The sequence below is a fragment of the Bactrocera oleae genome, chromosome 6 (assembly GCF_042242935.1).
Source record: "Bactrocera oleae isolate idBacOlea1 chromosome 6, idBacOlea1, whole genome shotgun sequence".
Taxonomy (NCBI): Eukaryota; Metazoa; Arthropoda; class Insecta; order Diptera; family Tephritidae; genus Bactrocera; species Bactrocera oleae.
The window spans coordinates 7,635,542-7,654,436 of record NC_091540.1 but is presented as its reverse complement, the minus strand read 5'-3'; the positions used below and the strand labels follow the sequence as shown (position 1 = coordinate 7,654,436).

The window sequence follows — 18,895 nt, the reverse complement described above, 5'->3', positions numbered from 1 at the left end:
TTCGGTAAATGTATCAGTATAAGAAGTTCAGTCATTGAATTTCTTCTCATCTGTTATGAACTTAAGCTTCCCGGGCACTACTCCTTATTATACACGATATACTCCCAAATAAAAGCGAACTTTCGGTTCATTAACTACCTTCGAACAACAGACATAGACGATAGGTTCTGATACTAAAACTTTCATTTGCTGCAACATCGTTTCTTAGAGACAAAGCTGTAGAACAGCGCATTTAAGAACCGTACGAAGATTGTTCATGCCCGTTATGGGTTAAACCACTCGAATAAGAAAGATCTTTAAACTTCTTAAACTAACTTCGAAAAAAACAAAAACGTACCACATCTATTATGAATAACACAACACTGCTTAGCAAATAGTTTTCAATAAAATTAGTTTAGGTTTGGCTCAATAAACATAAAAATTATCTAGTAAAGACAAGATCTCTTTGAGGTGCTCGAAAAATATCGAGTATCCAGTATTTACTCTATATTTATGTTATTTCAGATTTCTGCACAAGAGAGCCGACGCAAAAAGAAGGAATATATGGATCAATTAGAGCGTCGCGTCGAAATACTTGTCAATGAGAATAATGAGCAGCGCAAACGTTGTGACGCATTGGAGCACACGAACGCCAATCTACTAAGTCAATTGCACAAATTGCAAGCGATGCTGAATAAACAGAGCAGCAAGAAGAACGCTTAAACGTTTGTTGAGAGTGAGAGCACGCGGGCGATGGGAATACAAAATGGAAACATTTTCGCAAGAAATTCAGCTTTTTTCACACCGCTAACAATGAAATGAATTTATTGAGCTGCAGCCAATTAAGATGATGCTAAAAATGTAGCAAAATTGGTAAACAAAATATTTTTTTTTTAATTTTTTTATATTATATAAAATTAAATGTTAGGCGCGTGAATGTGTGCGTTTTTAAGTTAGAGTTTCTAATAGCGGTAGTTTACATATTTTACGAGATATTTACACTGTTTGAAGCTAGCATTTTTTATGTAATATGTATATGTGCATATATACATATATATATATATATGTATTTGCTTTTTATGAGAACATGTTTAAATGTATGCAGCATTTTTTATACATAACATATTATTGTATAGTAAGAGTAAATATATTTACATGTACTTAGTGTGTAAGTGAACTGGCTGGACAGGCTGTAAAAAAGATTTTTTATAAGTATACATACATACAATAATTGCTGTATTATGAAAACAAAAAAGAATCAACGTGCATTTCGTATTGTAAATCAATACTATATATTTACATGAAAACGAATTTTGACCAAAAAATTACTTAATGCAACATTTAATATATTATATAGTTAGATACTACAACTACATACATACATACTACAAAGTACCATTAAATAAGCCACTTAAAGTGCTTTACTTATTGCATACATAGATGGCTTTATATCGTTTAATTAAGTGTATAGTAGAAAAGTCCAGCCTCACAGTCCATGCCAATTTCGAAATCCATCTAGTAGTATAGTGCAAGTCCAAGTTTTATAACAATTACATATACATATATACATACATTTAAATTAATTTGTAAATAATAAATGTTAATAAAAATTAGCAACATTCCACTATTTAAACTAAATATTTTATTAATTAATTATAAAAAAATTTATTTTATATAAAAATTTATTATGTATAAAAATTAATTATTATAAAAAAATATAATTGTAATTAATTTTTTGATGTGCGTTATTAATTAAAAATTATTAAAAAATTTATAAAAAATATTTTTGCACAATTTTTCGCTATAAGTTTTAAAAGTTCTAACTAAAATTATTATTATTTTACTTCTTTTTTTACTTATGCTCAACAACAAAAAAAAAATGTTTATAAAAAGCGTTACTTTCCAATTTCAAAAGCTGCACTTGAAGTTATTAATTGCGTACACACATATATATATATAATATACATGCATATATCAGCCAAATGTGAATTTTTAGTAATTATACTTTAAGTGCAATTAATATTTTTTCTGTAATAATAGCTTTGGCTATAATAAAATTATAGCAACAAAATTATGCGCTATGTTTACGTAACAGCATACAAGTAATTGCAATTAAATTAAATATTAGTTAAAAATGTATAATTAATTATTAAATTTTTATAAGCTTGCAATATGTATTTTAAGTTTTTTTTATAGCACTTTTTCCGCTTGCATGACATTTTATGCTTAAAGCTCACAACAACAATATTACGTACTTCCACTAATATTAATTAATTTAATTGCTTTATTATATAAACACAGTTATTTTTACATTTAAATACAACAACAACAAGCTCTATAATAAGCTTAAATTTAAAAAGTTTAATTTTAATGCAAAATCTCGCATTTTCTCTGTAATTCTCATTTAAGCAATTTCATAAGCAAACAACCGTCATTTAAAAGCTAAAATAACAATATTTTTGCCTCGCTTTATGCCAATATAATAGACATACATACATACATAACTACATGGAAGAAAATATTTAAGCAACATGTTTAACATTCGCAAAAGTCAAAGTTTTTGTAAAAATTTAGTCAGCACAAAACTTATTATGGTAAAAAATCGCAAGAATATTATGTTTTAATAATATTTGTTGCTTCGAATCTGTGTTAAAAATATATATAATATATATTTTTAGCATGTATTAGGAGGCATGTTTTCAGGCTTTTGAGTTTAGAAAAACTATCCAAGTTGTATCAATAGGCAGGCAGCACAACTCAAGCGTCAAAGTATAAAGCAAAACTTTGGTGAAAGCTCGAAAGCTTTCACGAAAAGCTTTACGTTTACTTAGCTTTGCCGACTTTCGAAAATCATACACGAATTATATATTCGGCAAAACGTCGCTGCCTTAACCGCAATTAAGTTTATATAGTCTACTACTACCTTAATTTCCTATGGAAATTTCAAAGCCCATTAGATTTTTTTTGTGCACAAAAGCGCGCCAACGCCATTGCAGAAAATAAATAAATCAGAGTTAGGCGTAGTTTCTACAGTTGCTGCTGTAGCGAAGCGTAAATTTCATAAAAAAACAGCCCAAACGCGTCTTTATATGTAAATTCGGCTCATTTAGCTCTCGTACAGGCGCTTTCAGCTGCTGCTGTGCGGAAGACACATTTTCTAGTCTTTGAATTTCTGCTAGGAAAGTATGGGTGTTTAACGGTTTAAATTAAACCAATTTGTTTGGCTTTTTCAAACGCTTCTCTCTAACACTAAACCAAGCCTCGTAAAAAAATATGTGCAATAATTTCGACTAAATGTATTTATTAGTAGCAAAAAAATAAAAATAAAAAATACAAACTGACTAAATTTAGTGAATGTTAAGCGTGATTTGTTTGGCATATTGTTCCTTTATTCATAGACAATAAAAGTCAGAGTTGATTACTTGAAAAATATGCAAAGTAAATGCAAAAAGTTGTGAAATTACGCGTGAAATTTAAGTTCAAATTAAATAAAATTTCATTATGCTGTGCTTTTTTTTAAAGCTTTTAAAAGCTGCTTTAGTAAAAATTTATTAATTTTTTCAACTAGCCAGGAGATAAACGTAAATTTTTATAACTGAATATTATTATTGTTGAAAATATTAAAATATACAATAAGTTTGTGTTGTCAAAATTATTTGCAAATCTGACTTTGTGAATGTTTAATTTTGAGAAAAAAATGTATATCATATATATTTCATTAAAAATCAGTTTCGAAAATTTTTTTTGTTAAAATTTTAGTTTCGAAAAATTTCATTTTTATAATGTCTTTCACAATTTTGCTGATTTTTTTTTTAAATTATTTTTCAAAAATTTGTTTAAAACTGTTTTTTTTATTTTTTTTTGGTATCAAAATTTTACCGTTATTTATTTATACATTTTAATCAAACTTTCGCTTTTCTAAAAATTTAAACTATTTTTATTTTTTCAAAATTTTAATTTTTATATATTATTTTTTTTTTTTTAATTTCAATAACGTTTTCTAAACAATTTTTATATTTTTGTATATTCAAAATATTATTTTTGATGATATATACTTTTTATATCCGCGTATTTTTACACCATAAACTTAAAAAAATGGTGTCACCTTTCACTTAGAATTAAAAAATGCATATAACTATTAATTTTTAAATTAAAATTTTAAAATCTACTACTTCAAACTATTAATTTTTAGCTGTATGTATACAAATATCGATTTAAAATTAATTTAGTTTTAAAAGCATTTCGTTGATAACTACTAGTTGTTTAGAAATAAACTTTCCGAGCCAATAGAAATTATTTTAACGGTACATATACATATGTAACTAAATATATATTTTTAAGTTGGTAAGAACAATTTAATTAAATGTTGATAATTAAAAAAAAATTAGAAAAAATTTGGGTCATAATTTTTCTTTTTTTATTTTGTTTTATAGCAACACACATAATTTATTTTGCTTTTGTTATATGCAAAAAATAGTTAACGCTTTTGACATTCAAAAACAATGCGTATTTTTATATGTAAGACTGTACTAATTTGCGAAAAATTATATGCAAGCGTAAGAATAAAATGTGTACATATTGTAGTAGACTAAAAGTATAACTTTATGCATCAATAGAAAAAATTTAAATTAATTATGTTTGTAAGAAATTGACAATATAAATGATTTATGTATAAATAAATGGCATACAAATATAATTTTTTAAAAACAATGTGTAGAAAATAATATTTTGTAGCAAATTGAAAAAGCAATGCAAAAGAATATGTAACGAAAATAATAATTTCTGTATAACGTGGCTAGACAAGTGCAAATCAATCTTTTTTAATGTGTTGTAGCATGCGCGAATTTTGTTTGGCTTTTTAAGAAGAAATCAAATTTTTTTCAAACATTTTAATGAAAAAATTAATAACTTAACACAGCTATTTTATATATTTTTAATAATTACACTGCAAAATAAATATAAAAAAAAATCATAAAAATAAAAATAATACCTTACTGCATACAAAATTGCGCAAATGATTGGTTTTTGTGAAAAAAGTGTGTGACCGAAAACTAACTTTCATGCAACATTTTTCTTCTAAATTTTTTCAGTTTTAAAATTTTTTACATTATTATTTTTTTTTTTTATTATTTTGTCACAAATTTTTTCTAAACTTTTTTCTAAAAATTTTTTGTACTAATTTTATCTAAATTTGCTTCTAAAACTTGAAGTATTTTTATTTTATGTTTTTCAAAATTTTTTTTTGCCTTACTTAATATATTAAACAGTCTATAATGCAATATTTTTATATAATACATATCTTTTATTGAATTTTTCTACACATGACTTTAAAATATTTTTCCAAAAAACTCAAATTTTCATTTTTTTACTTAAAATATTATGCAGTCTTTAATGCAATATTTTGCTTCTAAATGTTTTCAGTTTTCAAGTCTTTGGTATGCATTTTTTTTTTAATTTTTTTGTCACAAATTGTTTGGACTTAATTTTTTAAAACTTTTTTCAGAAAATTCAAGTATTTTTATTTTATGTTTTTTTTTTTTAATTTAAGTTTTTTACTCAATATATTAAGCAGTCTTTAATGCTATATTTTTAAAAAATATCTCTTATTGAATTTCACTTACAAATAAAGTCCATATTAAATGTTAAAAGCTTAGTCATTAAAAATAATTAGTTTAAGCGCTATTAGTTTGCATAAAATTGTATAGTTTTTAAACAAAAATAATATTTTTTGTTTATAAACATTTTAAGTAATTTCAAAAAATGTGTAGTTAACTACTTTTCAGCTGATAAACATAAATACATATACCATACATGATATTTGATATGTTTTATATGCTAGTGCAATTTAGTAGTTACCTAAATCATTTTATTTTCATATACATACATATATACATATATTTTTGTTTTTGGTTTTTTTTTTGTTTTGTTTTTAGTTACTTTTCTACTTTTGTCTGTCTGTTTTTTTTTAATTCTTTATTTTTTTATTTATTTTTTTTTTTTAGTTAAATTTTTTTTTTTTAATTCATCATTCATTTTATTACTATTTTTTTTTATAAAAGTTAATGCAATGTATAGCAACATTAAAGTCATTTCAAATAAGGCGCACGTAAACAAAAAAATTTCAATTTTATGTTTACTCTTATATAATATTTTGCTGAAAAACAAAATAAAATTGTTAAATATTTTAAATTTTGTTTCTGGTGATTCTTGGCAAAACACACATTGCCTTGTATACGCCTGCGCTGCATATATAAATAATAGGAAAAGTGTTAAAAGTAAGGTAGTTAGCGTAACCGGCTAGTGTTTGTAGGTGGTGAGTGGGGCATATTGAATATTAGCGTATAGAATTTAAATAAAATGCCTTATTTTATTGCAAGAAAGTGTAAGCTCGTGGTACACAAATATACATAACATACATACATTTAAATATACTTACAATACAATGTACTTATTTACATTTAAAGCAGAACTGTACATACATGCATATAGTGTATAAAAATAGACGAAATATGTGTGTGTGAAAAAATTGCACAGCAACCAGAAAAAATTATTAAATATACTAAAAAATGATGAAAAGGTTTATCAGTGCATCAAAATTCTGCAAAATAATTATGTACATAAGTGGCAAGTGGAAATGTGCAATTTTGCTGTTTAGCTGAAATTTATATTAAATTCCTTTTGTTAAAAAAAATATATATATATGTAACTACTATTAAATTAGTATACGCCTAAAACAAAAAGTAAACGTTTACCTACATGCATATATACATACATATATTCTAATATATTTAGTACAATTTGTTGAGCATAGAAAAAAAGAAACGAAAAACAAAAATAAAACGTAAAAATTAAATAAAACTATTAATATTGTAAACTACAAAACTATTAACGACAAAAAACGAGGCACAACTTTCATATAAAATATATACTTATACATATATACATAAATGCATGCATACATTTAAAAACAAGAAAAATAAGAACTGTATATTTAAGTGAAAACATAGAAACTTTTAATGCCAAGAGAATGTAATTTAAATAAATGAAAAATTTACGATATTTGCGAACTGTTTTTGTTTGTTGCCTAATTACGAGTATACACTATATACTTATATGAATAATATTTTATTTTATTTTTTTCAATGAAAAGTGCATATTATACATACATTTACATATTTAGTAAATACAGACTAAAGTTAAATTGAATATACATATATTTACACAACTAAACAATGAAAGGCAAATTGCTATAAATATGCAAATTAAAAGACATTTAAATAAAACGATTTAAGTTAATTAAAATAAAAAATAATAATAAATGCATACATAAATGAATGAAATGAGGCGTTAAAAGCTAGTAAAAAAATTTAATTATTTTGTTTAGTGTATGCAGACACTTTATGCATAATAAAATATCGTAAAATGTTAAAAACCAAACTGCAAAAATATAAAAAATTTATTCAAAAATATATACTATACAATACATATAATGTTTTAAAGCAAAAATTGTTATATAGCGTTTTATTTTGTTACACCACCGAGGAGGGGAGCAAATTAAAATCCACGAAATGGTGAAAAAAAATTTAATTCAAATGCTTTGTTTGAATCTCTTTCATTTTTACCATTTTCAAAGGCTTCTGCACTGGTCTAACACTCTGCTTAGTGTATAAAAACAACGCCAATGGGAATATTGAGCGAACTTAAGACTTGTGACGCAAGAACTACGCAATTATTGTTTTCTATTGATCGATTACTGTAAACCCTCAGTATTTATGAATTGAACAATTTGCAGCTAATACACAGTCATTTAGTTGTCTCAACGCAGGCACATTTCTTTAAAATATTTCAATTGACCTTGCTATGACACCAGCGCAAGCATGTCAAAAAACGGCAACAATTTAAAAGCAACACTTTTCTCATTTTCCCCAATACTTCGCGCTAGCAGAGTACTACATATTTTTATAACTTTTGTTTACCATTTCATAGATAAAAAACACAAGACAACACTACGGAAGAACTATTTGCAACAGAAAATTAACGTAACTGTTTTTCATTTCCTGTTCCATCTACTACTTTCCAAGCAATAACAGCTCATGCACAGTGTTGTATGAAATTTTATTTTGTACAGTGCCTCAGTTCTCACGCAAGTGACAAAATTTCGCATACGATTTGTTTTTTTAAAAGGAACATGAGATAAATGTCTTGCAGCAACAGTTTTCACCACTAAAAAAACATTATTAGCTTTTGTTAAAACGTACATTTTAAATAAAATACAAAGCATTATTGTAACTTCTGCCGCACACTTGTTTCTGGCAATGCTCTTTCCATTCCTGCCAATCATATGGCATCTTATTGTGAACTAACTGTTTAGAGTAAGCAGCGACGAAAAAACAATGTAAATTTGAGTTTTTTGACATATAGTAGTATTCAAAATTAATAACCAACCACAAAAAGCAAGCAAATTAAATAAAAAACAGTATAAAAATTGCAAAACGGAGAAATAAATTGGTTGTTTATTGTTTGTGGTAAAAATAAGGAGGTGTTTATCACAACCGGCACGATTCTGCCGTAGCTTTTTGATTTTTGCCTTCAACAGCTTATGCGCAGTACGGAGCTAAACAGCGCAGATAAAGTCAAAAGTCAGTAAACAGAAGACATCAATAAGAAGCAGTTGAAAAAAGTAGAGGGAATTTAGCTTTTGTCAAATGGTTTGTGGAAAAACACCAGAAATTTTCGCTGAAAATTTTCTGAAATACTGCAAACGAAAAATGAATAAATGCGTATAGAATAATTGTCTGCATACATTTCATAGAAAGAATTGAGCGTGTTTGATACACAAAGGACATATAAAGGACAATTGGTGAAAATCTGTGAAACATCTGAAGGCGATCCCAGTTCCCTACACCAAATTTGTCTATGCGAAACAGGCAGATTATTGCTCTTTCATTCATTCAGGTAATTAGTCAAGCATACCGCTCATCCCCCTGTTCATAAAAAGTTGTTTTAATGACAGCCAGAATAAAAATAATCAGTCAAAAGGTAGTGGAGAAGGAAGCGAACGAACAATTAAATTTTATTCGGGTTCTAGAATTATGTCGATTAATGGAGTGCTTCGCTAACAAACATTACGCTTGAAGCTTTATTATATTGTCGTGGAAATATCTTTTCTCGCATTTATCTCATTATGCAGTGTATAGTATTAAGAACGTCAAGATCTTGCGAAAATTCGGAAAAGCAAATGTGTCGCTAAATTTTGCGTAAAGTGGAAATGTGTTTGAAATCACTCAAGTCATATACATATTTTTAAATTGTCGAATGAAACAAATGAGTGCTGTTGAAAGAAAGTTTCACAATACTTTCTAGAATTTACTAATAGTTTCGCGTGTCGTGTATAAAATAATATTGCTGATAAATAAAAAAGTTCCTTTGGTGAGATAAAAATTATACGGATGTGCGTGTGTATCTTCATGTAAACAAGAATTTCGAGCATAACAACGTTCGTGACATTGGTCTCGAATATTTACAACATGTGTCATAACAACAAAAACCAATGCAAAACATAATCATAATATACATACATGTGTTGAGCTTGAAATTTTACCTGTTGAAACAAATTAAAAACATTTTTTTCTAAAAAAAAAACACAAAACGCTAACTCGAATTTCAATTTATGTGTTATCTAATGAAATCCGCTCTACGCACACCTATATTTTTAAAACAATATACTTTTATTAGGTTTTTGCTTGAGTACGTCCAAGAAAATAAGAGTGCCAAATTCAAGATAACCTTCCGTCCACCGTTGCATATTTCGCGTTATGTTTGACAATTTTCTCAGTATGCTGCGTAAGCGCCGCCGCCTTGATAATGTACCAGACGTAGCAATGCCAGGGCCGGCTGAGCGAGCAGCTAACGCAGATGAATATTGGAATACATTATTCAATAATACAACAAACAACTCAACCGCCGCAAATACAACAAGTAGTTCTTCTTCCTTCTCCATACCCGTCGGCACTGCCGTCCCGCATTTAAATACAACTACGAAGTCCAGTGGTGCTGTCGATAACGACTTGTCGTTGCTGACACTGCCATCACTAGAACTCTGCTCAATTGATAGGTAATTGAAGATTAATTTTTTATTTATTTTTAAATATCTTTTCAGTATTTTCGACGTTCATAACATTACGTCGCGTAAACTTTAGAGGCTGGCTACAAAACGAGATAAAATATTTTAATAAAATTATTTAAAGTCTCTCTCGTCTTGCTATTTTAATATACATATAAAGCAAACAAAGCCAAAAGACAACATTCCAAGTGTAAATTCGAAAAACCATTCACAACTGATTTGTGAAGTACAAAAACAAGAAAACACACACCGTAACACAGAAAACATAAAGCGTCCATACAATAGATTTTGGTCAATTCATAGGCATATAAGACACAACGATAGTAGGTGTTTTAGGAGCAACAAAATAATAATAACATCGAAGATATACACAGTGACTGAGTGTAGAGAAAAATCAAAACAACCAATAATATCAATAGTCAGCAATTGTCGCCCGCGCAATATACTAAATTAGCTCGCAGTTTCTGCACTAAAGGCACACTGGTTTATTTTAATTTCGTTGTTTCGAGCGTTTAACGCTAAAAAAGCTTTCATCACGTCTCAGGGAGAAGATATGGACATTGATTCCACTCCTGTGCCACCACCACAGGAGTACTCAGATAACCCAGCAGGCTATCAGTCGGAATCATCAATGAATTTTGATTATTTGCACGGTCTAAATGACGCTGCAGCAAGGGCGTCATCATCAGCATCATCACTAGGCGGTCATGTAAGCTTTCCGGAAACGTCACGTCACTTTAGTGAACTTTCTGGCGGTGGTATAGATGTTAATGCTTCATCAACGCAGAGCTATGGATATGTGGATGACAGTAAAGCATTGGACAGGTTGTTATACAAGTGTATTTATATACATAGTAAAAAAAACAACATTTAAAAAATGTGTAGTTATATACCTACAGTATGTCTGTCAAACGTGTTTTAGTCGAAAAACAATTTTTCTTGAGAAACGATATATTTTCAAAGTGCTTTTCAAACAAATCTATGCAAGGAGTTGCCCTATTTCAATATTAAATCATAGTGTGTGGGCGAGAAAACTCTAAATATGTGCATATACATATTCTATTAATAGATAAGTGATTTAGAAGTTTTGCGCCCGTGCAAACAATGTGCACACTGAACGCGAGCAACTAATGGAAATATATTGCATGTGGTTCGAAATGTGTATGTTAAGCGTGTAAATGTAGTATAAAAAAATTTCAAGCCATTCCTTTATTGTCGATTTCGCGTGTAAATATTATTTCTACATTACTAAAATTTGTTGCTGCAATATTTCAGTAATGCAAAGTTTTATATACACAAACATATGCACATAAGTTTACTTATTTTGCATAATTTTAATTTGACTTGTAATGATTAATTTTATCATAACCGCAATACAAAGCTAATGTAATCGACTGCACCTTTTATGTTCCAAACGTTTTACCACTCCTTATAGTTTGACAGCACTAGAATTTAACTACTGCACATGCATTATTATTATTATACCCCGAACAGTGTATACCATATTAAGTTATGTTTGTAACATACAGAAGAATACGTTCGAAAATAAAACATTTTTTTATATACTTTTATACCATAAGAAATGCAGCTGCGAGGGGTATCAAGCTTCGGTGCAGCCGAAGTTAATGTTTTTTCTTGCTTTTTACTTTAAAAATTATATATTATTTATTTAAGTAGTTCCTAACTGTGGTGTGGCATTTAATTTACTTATTAGACTTTACAAAATAATGATTTTACTTTTTTTTATTTTTATGTATTTATATATGTAACTTGATGTACTACTATTGAATCAATCAAACAACAAATCACAATTTCCAACAAATCCAAATAATATCAACTACTTCATTGTCTCATCGCAATTAAAATATACCACACGTAACAAAATGCTAAACAGGCCCTTTAACCTTAACGAGAGGTAATTCCAATTATAATTTTTCCAATTACATACCTAATATGTTTTAATTTAGAAAAAAAGTATTAACGTTTCATCATCAAAATCAATAAACTAAATTAATAATTGTATGCAATTCAGATTTGTTTCAGTGTTAGATCAATTGGATGCGCGCGTTGAGAAATTCCGTAAAGATGCCTTGGGCTTGCAAGAAAAGAAAGACTTCCTACTCATGTCCATTGATTTGATCAAGAGTCACGATATGCTGCATTCCATGATGGAAGGTAAGCGTTTGCATATAAATCACAATGAACATATAATTAAATAAATTGTATTTGTTTTTTTGCAGCGGAACGTGAAGAAATCTTCTGCTACATACAACGAGTTAATGCGCGCCTCTCCACCGTCGATTTATTGGTACATACGGTACGTGATCGTTCGCAGGAGGATGCGCTTAGTCAAATCAATGCGCTGATCGATATGATGATTACTATTGGTGACCCAGTGTTATCGCGTCAACGTTGCCAACAATACCTGAATGCTTGCTGCAGTGCAGCGGAAGCATCATCCTCGTATGAATATGGTGTGGATATGGATGCTGGGCCGGTCGACAAGAAATTCGAGAGCGCACTATTGGGTTGCACGCTCGACGATCAGAAGAACATTAAAAAGCGGTTGCAGGCCTTAATGGGTTATTTAAACAAACAGACAATACGAAATTGAGTTGATTTCATGATTTACAAGTATATTACAATACAAACAGTTAAACAAGGAGACATTAAACAGCTAATTTAGTTTAATGTAAGCCATTGATTGGATGCTGTTGCCTCAAAACACGCGTTAGCCGCTATCAATGCGTGTTAGTGCGCGGCAAGTGGCAAGTTTAACAACAAAATTGAATTTTCGTGCTTGCTTTTATACGGCACACATCTTACATACATACATAAAAAAGTACTTTAAAACTTTTGTCACAAATATGAAACAGGTTTTTTTTTATATTTTACTATAATACCCATCTACCTATGTATGTAGTTTTTATAATTTCGACTATATAATTTTTCAACTCTTTCAAATGCATAATGTTGCCATGCCTAAAAATTGTATTAGCGCAGTTTTAATAAAAGCAAAATAAAACAAAAAATTCACAAAAAAAAAAAAATCAGAAAAAATATATAAAAATAAATATGAAATTTTAATTTAAAATGAAGTTTGCCCATTTCTAGCTAAATATTTTATGCATAAAAATTACTTAACATACATACACTCATATGTACACATTAGTTTATATACATATATGCATGTATTTGTAGACCAAAACGAAGAAAAAACATTAAAGAATCTGTTGTATAATCATAAAAAATAATTTAACTGAAGTAAAAAAAAAACGCAAAAACGATTTTTAAAGTAAAAAATCTTAATCTTACAAAACTATAAAAAGCTGTATTATTATTATTATATTTTTTTTTTTGTGTATGTCAAGTATATGCGCTCGCTTTCGCCCGTAGCAGCCAACAACAGCACGCAGCTACCATCAAATATTCGCAAAACAATGATCATCCGGGCTTAGCAGCCGATCAGTCAACAACCACACCGCACCGCCCACACCGAAAAATATTTGTCGTATATTCTTTGATGTAAAGTAAACAATCTCGTTGTCTTCCGCTGTCAAGTTGCGTTGTAGTTCGCAACGCACAATTGCACCGTACTTTGGTACGGCATAGAAGAGCGCACCGGTGCGCCCGTCCACCATCATACCCTTGCTGGGACCCAGCAAACTGCCCAATAACTCCAGTTCAATTGCATTCGCTCCGTCATCCGTCGTCACCGCCGTCTGCTGCATTTGCTTTTCATTCAAATTATCGATGATTTCATTGGCTTCCTTTGTTTTTGTCTTTAATTGTGAGTTTGGCGTTGCATATAGCTTGCCATCCGCATCGGCAAAGAGCAGCTCACGTTGCAGGCCGAAAGCGATGTCGATTGGTTTAATTGGAAACGGCGCCTCAATAATGCCTTGGAATTTGCGACTGAGCAGCGCGCGACGATGCCACTTCTGTTCCACTATATCGTAGGCGAGTATGTGTGCATCGTCGGGACGTAGGAAGTATATATATTTTTCCACTTTACACAACGCTGGACTGGGACCCAATTTGATGATCAATTCCTCACTATCCCGTGGTGTTAGATAGCGGCTGCAGTCGATGCGCAATACCTGCCACGTTGGGTTGGGTAGAGGAAATATAAATGCATAATTATTTTATTTTTTATATTGTTTCTTTTCATTCATTAATTTTAGCTCTTTTCATACATAAATCAAAGAGAAGATCTGAACTTTTTAAAATATGTTTAGAAATATATATCTTCCCTAGGCGTTTCTTTACTCCTGTACTCCAAATTTTGCCAAACACTTATAGGAGTTTCTCTGAGTTCATTCGCATAGCATGAACCTCAAAATAAGCCCTTTTTAAACATCTTGCTGCTCTCTCTGCTTGCACTGCAAATTCTTCGTTACAAACCCATTTCGAAGTTCAGGCAAAACTCAGGCTTAAAATGGAACTAGTCCATGAAAACATCACTAAACTAACAACTGTCCCGACACTTCTGGCTTCACTCCACTGTTCGGCTTTTGCTAGGCTGAGATTGAGACATCTCGAAAATCACACTTTCGGCGGACCAGAAGATTTGGCCGAAACTGATATTGGCCGTCTCAACAAGTTTGTCATAGACACAAAGCGCTTTGTCGACATTTAAGGGTCTATTGATACAGTCATAGGAGTTTTGGGTACCACAACGGACCGGCGTTTAAGCTGTCCAAGTGTGATCTTTCCTAGAATCGACCTTCTAACCTAACCTAACCTAATAACTGTCTTTCTGTAGAGACGAAATTTCTGAGACACTGTTAGTCGCCCCGCCGTGGTGTATTAGTACAGTCACACACTAACACTAGCGTTAGATCCTCATCATAAACGAAACGTGTCGACAAACTTGCATAGTACTTGCAAACATAAGCTTTGCTTCCTGCCCTTTAGGATGTCACGATTTAACGTATTTTTCTGTCAAAAGCACATTAACTAACCCTTATGTTAGTAACCAACTTTACTGACGTCTTTTAGCAACCGGCTACCACGATCTGAGCATTATTATTATTTTATTTATTTTTTTAAAAATTTTTTTCTAAATTTTTTCTAAAAAATTTTCTTTTTCAAATATTAATAGTCAGTGACAATTTAAAGAAAAAAAATAACAACGTAGAAAAAAAATAGCTTTCTTTTAAGTTAAAAAACGACGATTTGAGAGCTTAAAATGAAATATCGAATTTTTTTTAAGCTATTCATACAAATACACCGCGGTGGGTACCCGCGTACCCGTTTACTAACATAAGGGTTAAATAAAGTAATAGCACGAAATCATTGCAAACGCTATTTCTATCACGCTTGATTGCAATTATTGCCTTAATTGTTTTACTGTATTAAGATTCAAAGCTTCAACTTGTTTCAGCCGCGGCACTCACCTCCGCATCGTTGCGAATCAAGTCATACACCAACAACTTGGGCGCACACATTTCGGTCGTTTTCTCTGTCTCCTCAACTGACAACGATGGCGTTTGCTCCCACCCTGCATCGAATACCCATAAACGTCCCAAATTATCCACCTGGGTCCATATAGCTTTCTGTATCAATTCGCAGTCACTTCGATTGCCATTCGCGTGCGCGTATGTATGCGGATATATCGCGCTTCGTAGGGGTACAAAGTTTTCCGGCCATTTGGTGGCGATCAACGTGGGAAAGTGTTCATTCTCCACGCTAATGCAGAGGAAGACACGTGAGTAATAGAGCGATAGGTGGCGCACGCGATAGGATTCGGTGAGGCCGGTCTGTGCTAGATGCCACGCGTGGCTCGTGTGCATTTGCATAGCTGTTATCATGATACCGATCAGACAGCTAATTATCGTGGAATATGCCAATACACTTCTTGTTTGCCTTGGTGACATTTTTATGTACCGTTGTTGTACAAGCTGTAAGCGATTTACGTTTGTGGTGTGCTTCGGCTGCCACCACTGGTAGCTAGTTTGCAACTGAATGCAATTGTCCGCTAAATTATTGAAAAGTGGTGCCAACTATTTCCGCTTCGGAGTGAGTGAGTATGAATTTGAATGTTTTCTTTTGTTCTTGCTTCGATTTGTTAATGGAAGAGTTGCAGTTGGCATGCGTTTGTCCATTGCATGTGTCTAAAATTCTGCTGAGTTGGTCGAAGGTGTTCTATATCGAAAGCCCGATTGTTGGGTTGACAGCGAAACGGCGCTGCTTTAACTAAGAGTGGCGTGAGCTCAGTTGATTGACTTTGTTTTTTTTTTTTTTTGGTGGAGGGAGTAAGACAATGAAGTTGTACTTTACACAACAACTTTAGATTTTTATAACTACTGCTTGAGCAATACTTTGCAATTCGAGAATATTGGTAAACATATTTCGTTTGATGTAGAACAATGTGTTTTTTGTTAAATGTCTTTCTTTTCCAAGTAGATATTAAATTATATGAAAATGGGTTTTTAACTGCAAAGAACGAAAAATTGGCAACCGACATACGGCAGTGTGAAGCTTACCGTCCCCTCAAAGTTTCAAGCCAGGAGCAAATTCCTATAGAATTGCAAAAGCAGGACTTTTACCAATGACTGACGATACCTAATCTGCTGAGTGCAGGTATCAATGCAAATACCCATACAACATGAAGACGAACACCTTATAAAAGATAAAAGAAGAGGTCTCCCATATACTCGTCCTTAAGAAGTGCGCATAGATTATAAGATTAGCGCTGAAAAAAGTGGAATCAGCCCGCTTTAAGCCTGTTTTATATGCCGCTGATATAGACAGCAGAACAGCCACATTATAATTCCATCTTCTCTGCATATACTTGTACCAGAAATAATATTGTAGCAGTAACCTTAAAAACCGTAAAATAAACCACCGACTTATATTGGACTCATTAGTTAATAAAAAAAACTCTCTTCCACTCTCTCGTTTGAATAAATGGCGTGCTTTAGTCAATAGTCTATAATTGCAGAGAAAGTGAAAAGCTTATAGCACTTCCTTTCATAAATATTACGACCAAACAGACTACCGCTACATCCGGTTTTATGCGAATTGATTTGGATTTCATGCGACCAAAAACCATATTGAGCAATATTGTCGCCAAAACGATTTTAAAACGTTTTGTAATAATGTCACTGGGTCAAGAAGTTTAACTCTTGAGCAAGTAAAGACTCCGAAGTTGGAACCTCCTACTTAAGATATATATGTTATCAGATTATGAACAACATCCTCATATATACTTATCTTCAGTCTGCAAAAAAAAAAAAGCGGTAGTCTGTAGCTTATAAGTAGAGAACTGGTTCAGTTTCGAGTATATTGGCGAATAAGCTTATAAAATAAATAAGCCAAAATTTTCTTATCACCAATATTGATAAAAGAACCTTTGGGTTAATACCGAAAACCTCACTAGTAGTATGATTGTATTTTTTGCTTTGATGACTCATAGGATTCTTTTGACATTGGCTGTTCAAAAATTTGCTAATTACGCTGTAGCGACATACTGTATGTACATACATACGGTCGTAAAGTATATATGTACATACATATGTATATCAGAGTGGAGCGAAAAATTTTTTTTTTTTGTTAGGCTGAGGGTAAAATTTGTAGTATATAAAAAAATTTTTTTTTGGAAAAAAAAATAAAAATTTTTTAACATCTACCCATTTACTTTTAAAGTAAATTTCGATTTAAAATTTTTATTTCGTAAACAAATTTTGATAAGTGGTCTAGAAGCAAAATAAAAATTTTATAACATCTATTTTGATAAGTGTTCTAGAAGCCGTGGACAGTCCTCTTTCTGGACAATGAAAAGTTATCAAATTAAAAAAATTTTATGTGGTCATTATTGGATTTTTTTTTCAAAAGTTTTATTTTTTTATAATCTACAAATTTTATCCTCAGGCTAAGCAAAAAAAGTTATAATTTTTTTCGCTCCACCGCAATGTATATATATGTAGATAAAAATGCCTTAACGCCGATTTCCTGCCAGATGTTAACTATTGAAGTAATCTAAATATTACAATTTAAAGCGAAAAGCTAATATTTTTAGCTGGAATTTATATACACCTACATATTATATATATTAGTACATACATACGAGTATGTCTGTAATAGGTTCGTCATATTAGGTATGACTTGGAGCTATTTTCGACGTCATGAGAATGAGCTACATAGCTCATAAGAATTGCTGTGGTATCACATTGTTCTATAGATTTAGGAATGTCTTATTTATACATAAAAATCTTATGAGCGATTCCAAAACGATCACTTCAAAGCTTAAGTTTAAGTACATGCAGCTGAGCATATGTGAGCGCTATATTGCCGAACTATACTACTACCCCGTTAAATATATATATTTAAAAGAGGAAGATTAAGGGAGGGAAATACAACTAAGACGAATGCTGACCTTCATGAATTTTAGTCGTGAAGTAATTTCAATAGTTTGAACAACATTTAAACGTTCTCTGGAATAAAGTTTGATACTGTTTTTATGGACCAAACAACCTGTCAAACCTGTCAACCTGCCTAGGGTTCAGGCTTAGTCATTAGTCTCCTAAATTAACCTTTAAAGGTTGGATACTAATGACTAAGCCTTGATAGATACATAAGTAAAACTTTTTCATCGGTAAACTCAGATATTAAGGGGTTACATGGATTTCGTCGAGCAAAAAACTGTTTTCTTTTCAATAATTTTCATTTAAAAAAACGAAATATTTTATTCAAACTATTTAGTATTCCAAAGATACATATCTTACAATGATTTTTTGCAATTTTTAAAAGAAAATATTCAAAACTCGGCCATGACGACAACATTTGCGG

The 18,895-nt window shown here is 30.7% G+C and overlaps 3 protein-coding genes and 2 long non-coding RNA genes across 16 annotated transcripts in view; 3 read left to right on the top strand and 2 right to left on the bottom strand.

Moving 5' to 3' along the window:
* Positions 1–2,068, top strand: part of CrebA (Cyclic-AMP response element binding protein A) — a 79,381-nt gene extending 77,313 nt beyond the window's left edge. For 3 of the 5 annotated variants that reach the window (XM_036361060.2, XM_036361061.2, XM_070111815.1), the window contains exon 7: positions 505–2,067. In XM_036361060.2, coding sequence (XP_036216953.2) covers positions 505–702 — 198 coding nt within the window. In that variant the 3' untranslated portion in view covers positions 703–2,067. Of the gene's footprint in view, positions 1–504 lie in introns of all 5 variants that reach the window. The other 2 variants (XM_036361062.2, XM_070111816.1) reach the window with 1 other exon arrangement.
* The window catches only part of LOC118680581 (uncharacterized), a 98,618-nt gene extending 90,682 nt beyond the window's left edge, over positions 1–7,936 (bottom strand). The window contains exon 1 of the long non-coding RNA XR_011397071.1: positions 7,602–7,936. This is a non-coding gene — a long non-coding RNA (uncharacterized lncRNA). The remainder of the gene's footprint in view (positions 1–7,601) is intronic.
* LOC118680580 (uncharacterized) lies at positions 5,896–7,485 on the top strand. The gene is made up of 2 exons (XR_004976174.2): positions 5,896–6,208; positions 6,241–7,485. It is a non-coding gene; the product is annotated as an uncharacterized lncRNA (long non-coding RNA).
* Positions 7,937–8,261: 325 nt separating the features above from the next.
* LOC106624222 (BAG family molecular chaperone regulator 2) lies at positions 8,262–13,134 on the top strand. Of its 8 annotated transcripts, none has more exons than XM_036361070.2 (6): positions 8,264–8,687; positions 8,792–8,934; positions 8,993–10,093; positions 11,997–12,017; positions 12,135–12,277; positions 12,343–13,134. In XM_036361070.2, exons 3-6 carry the CDS (start codon positions 9,795–9,797, stop codon positions 12,714–12,716), a joined length of 837 nt encoding a protein of 278 aa, XP_036216963.1. In that variant the 5' UTR covers positions 8,264–8,687; positions 8,792–8,934; positions 8,993–9,794; the 3' UTR covers positions 12,717–13,134. The 8 variants fall into 8 exon arrangements, with proteins under 8 accessions (XP_069967919.1, XP_036216963.1, XP_036216958.1 ...); XM_036361065.2 differs by having other exon boundaries at positions 8,264–8,934; positions 8,993–9,408; positions 9,715–10,093; XM_036361074.2 differs by adding an exon at positions 10,139–10,927 and having other exon boundaries at positions 8,277–8,934; positions 8,993–9,408.
* Positions 13,135–13,210: 76 nt separating this feature from the next.
* On the bottom strand, positions 13,211–16,125 carry yellow-k (L-dopachrome tautomerase yellow-k). Its single transcript, XM_070111817.1, has 2 exons — positions 15,502–16,125; positions 13,211–14,202 (listed from the first exon to the last, which is right to left on the bottom strand). The coding sequence occupies exons 1-2, from the start codon at positions 15,979–15,981 to the stop codon at positions 13,525–13,527; spliced, it is 1,158 nt and encodes a 385-aa protein (XP_069967918.1). The 5' UTR covers positions 15,982–16,125; the 3' UTR covers positions 13,211–13,524.
* Between the last annotated feature and the right edge of the window lie 2,770 nt (positions 16,126–18,895).

Bases quoted from the DNA above. Each gene is read 5' to 3' on its own strand.
- LOC106624222 (XM_036361070.2), top strand. From the start codon at position 9,795: ATGTTTGACAATTTTCTCAGTATGCTGCGTAAGCGCCGCCGCCTTGAT. The intron at 10,094-11,996 runs GTAATTGAAGAT...AATGCTAAACAG, and splicing joins GAACTCTGCTCAATTGATAG to GCCCTTTAACCTTAACGAGA. The intron at 12,018-12,134 runs GTAATTCCAATT...TATGCAATTCAG, and splicing joins CCCTTTAACCTTAACGAGAG to ATTTGTTTCAGTGTTAGATC.
- yellow-k (XM_070111817.1), bottom strand. From the start codon at position 15,981: ATGTCACCAAGGCAAACAAGAAGTGTATTGGCATATTCCACGATAATT. The intron at 14,203-15,501 runs GTGAGTGCCGCG...CCAACGTGGCAG, and splicing joins TGATTCGCAACGATGCGGAG to GTATTGCGCATCGACTGCAG.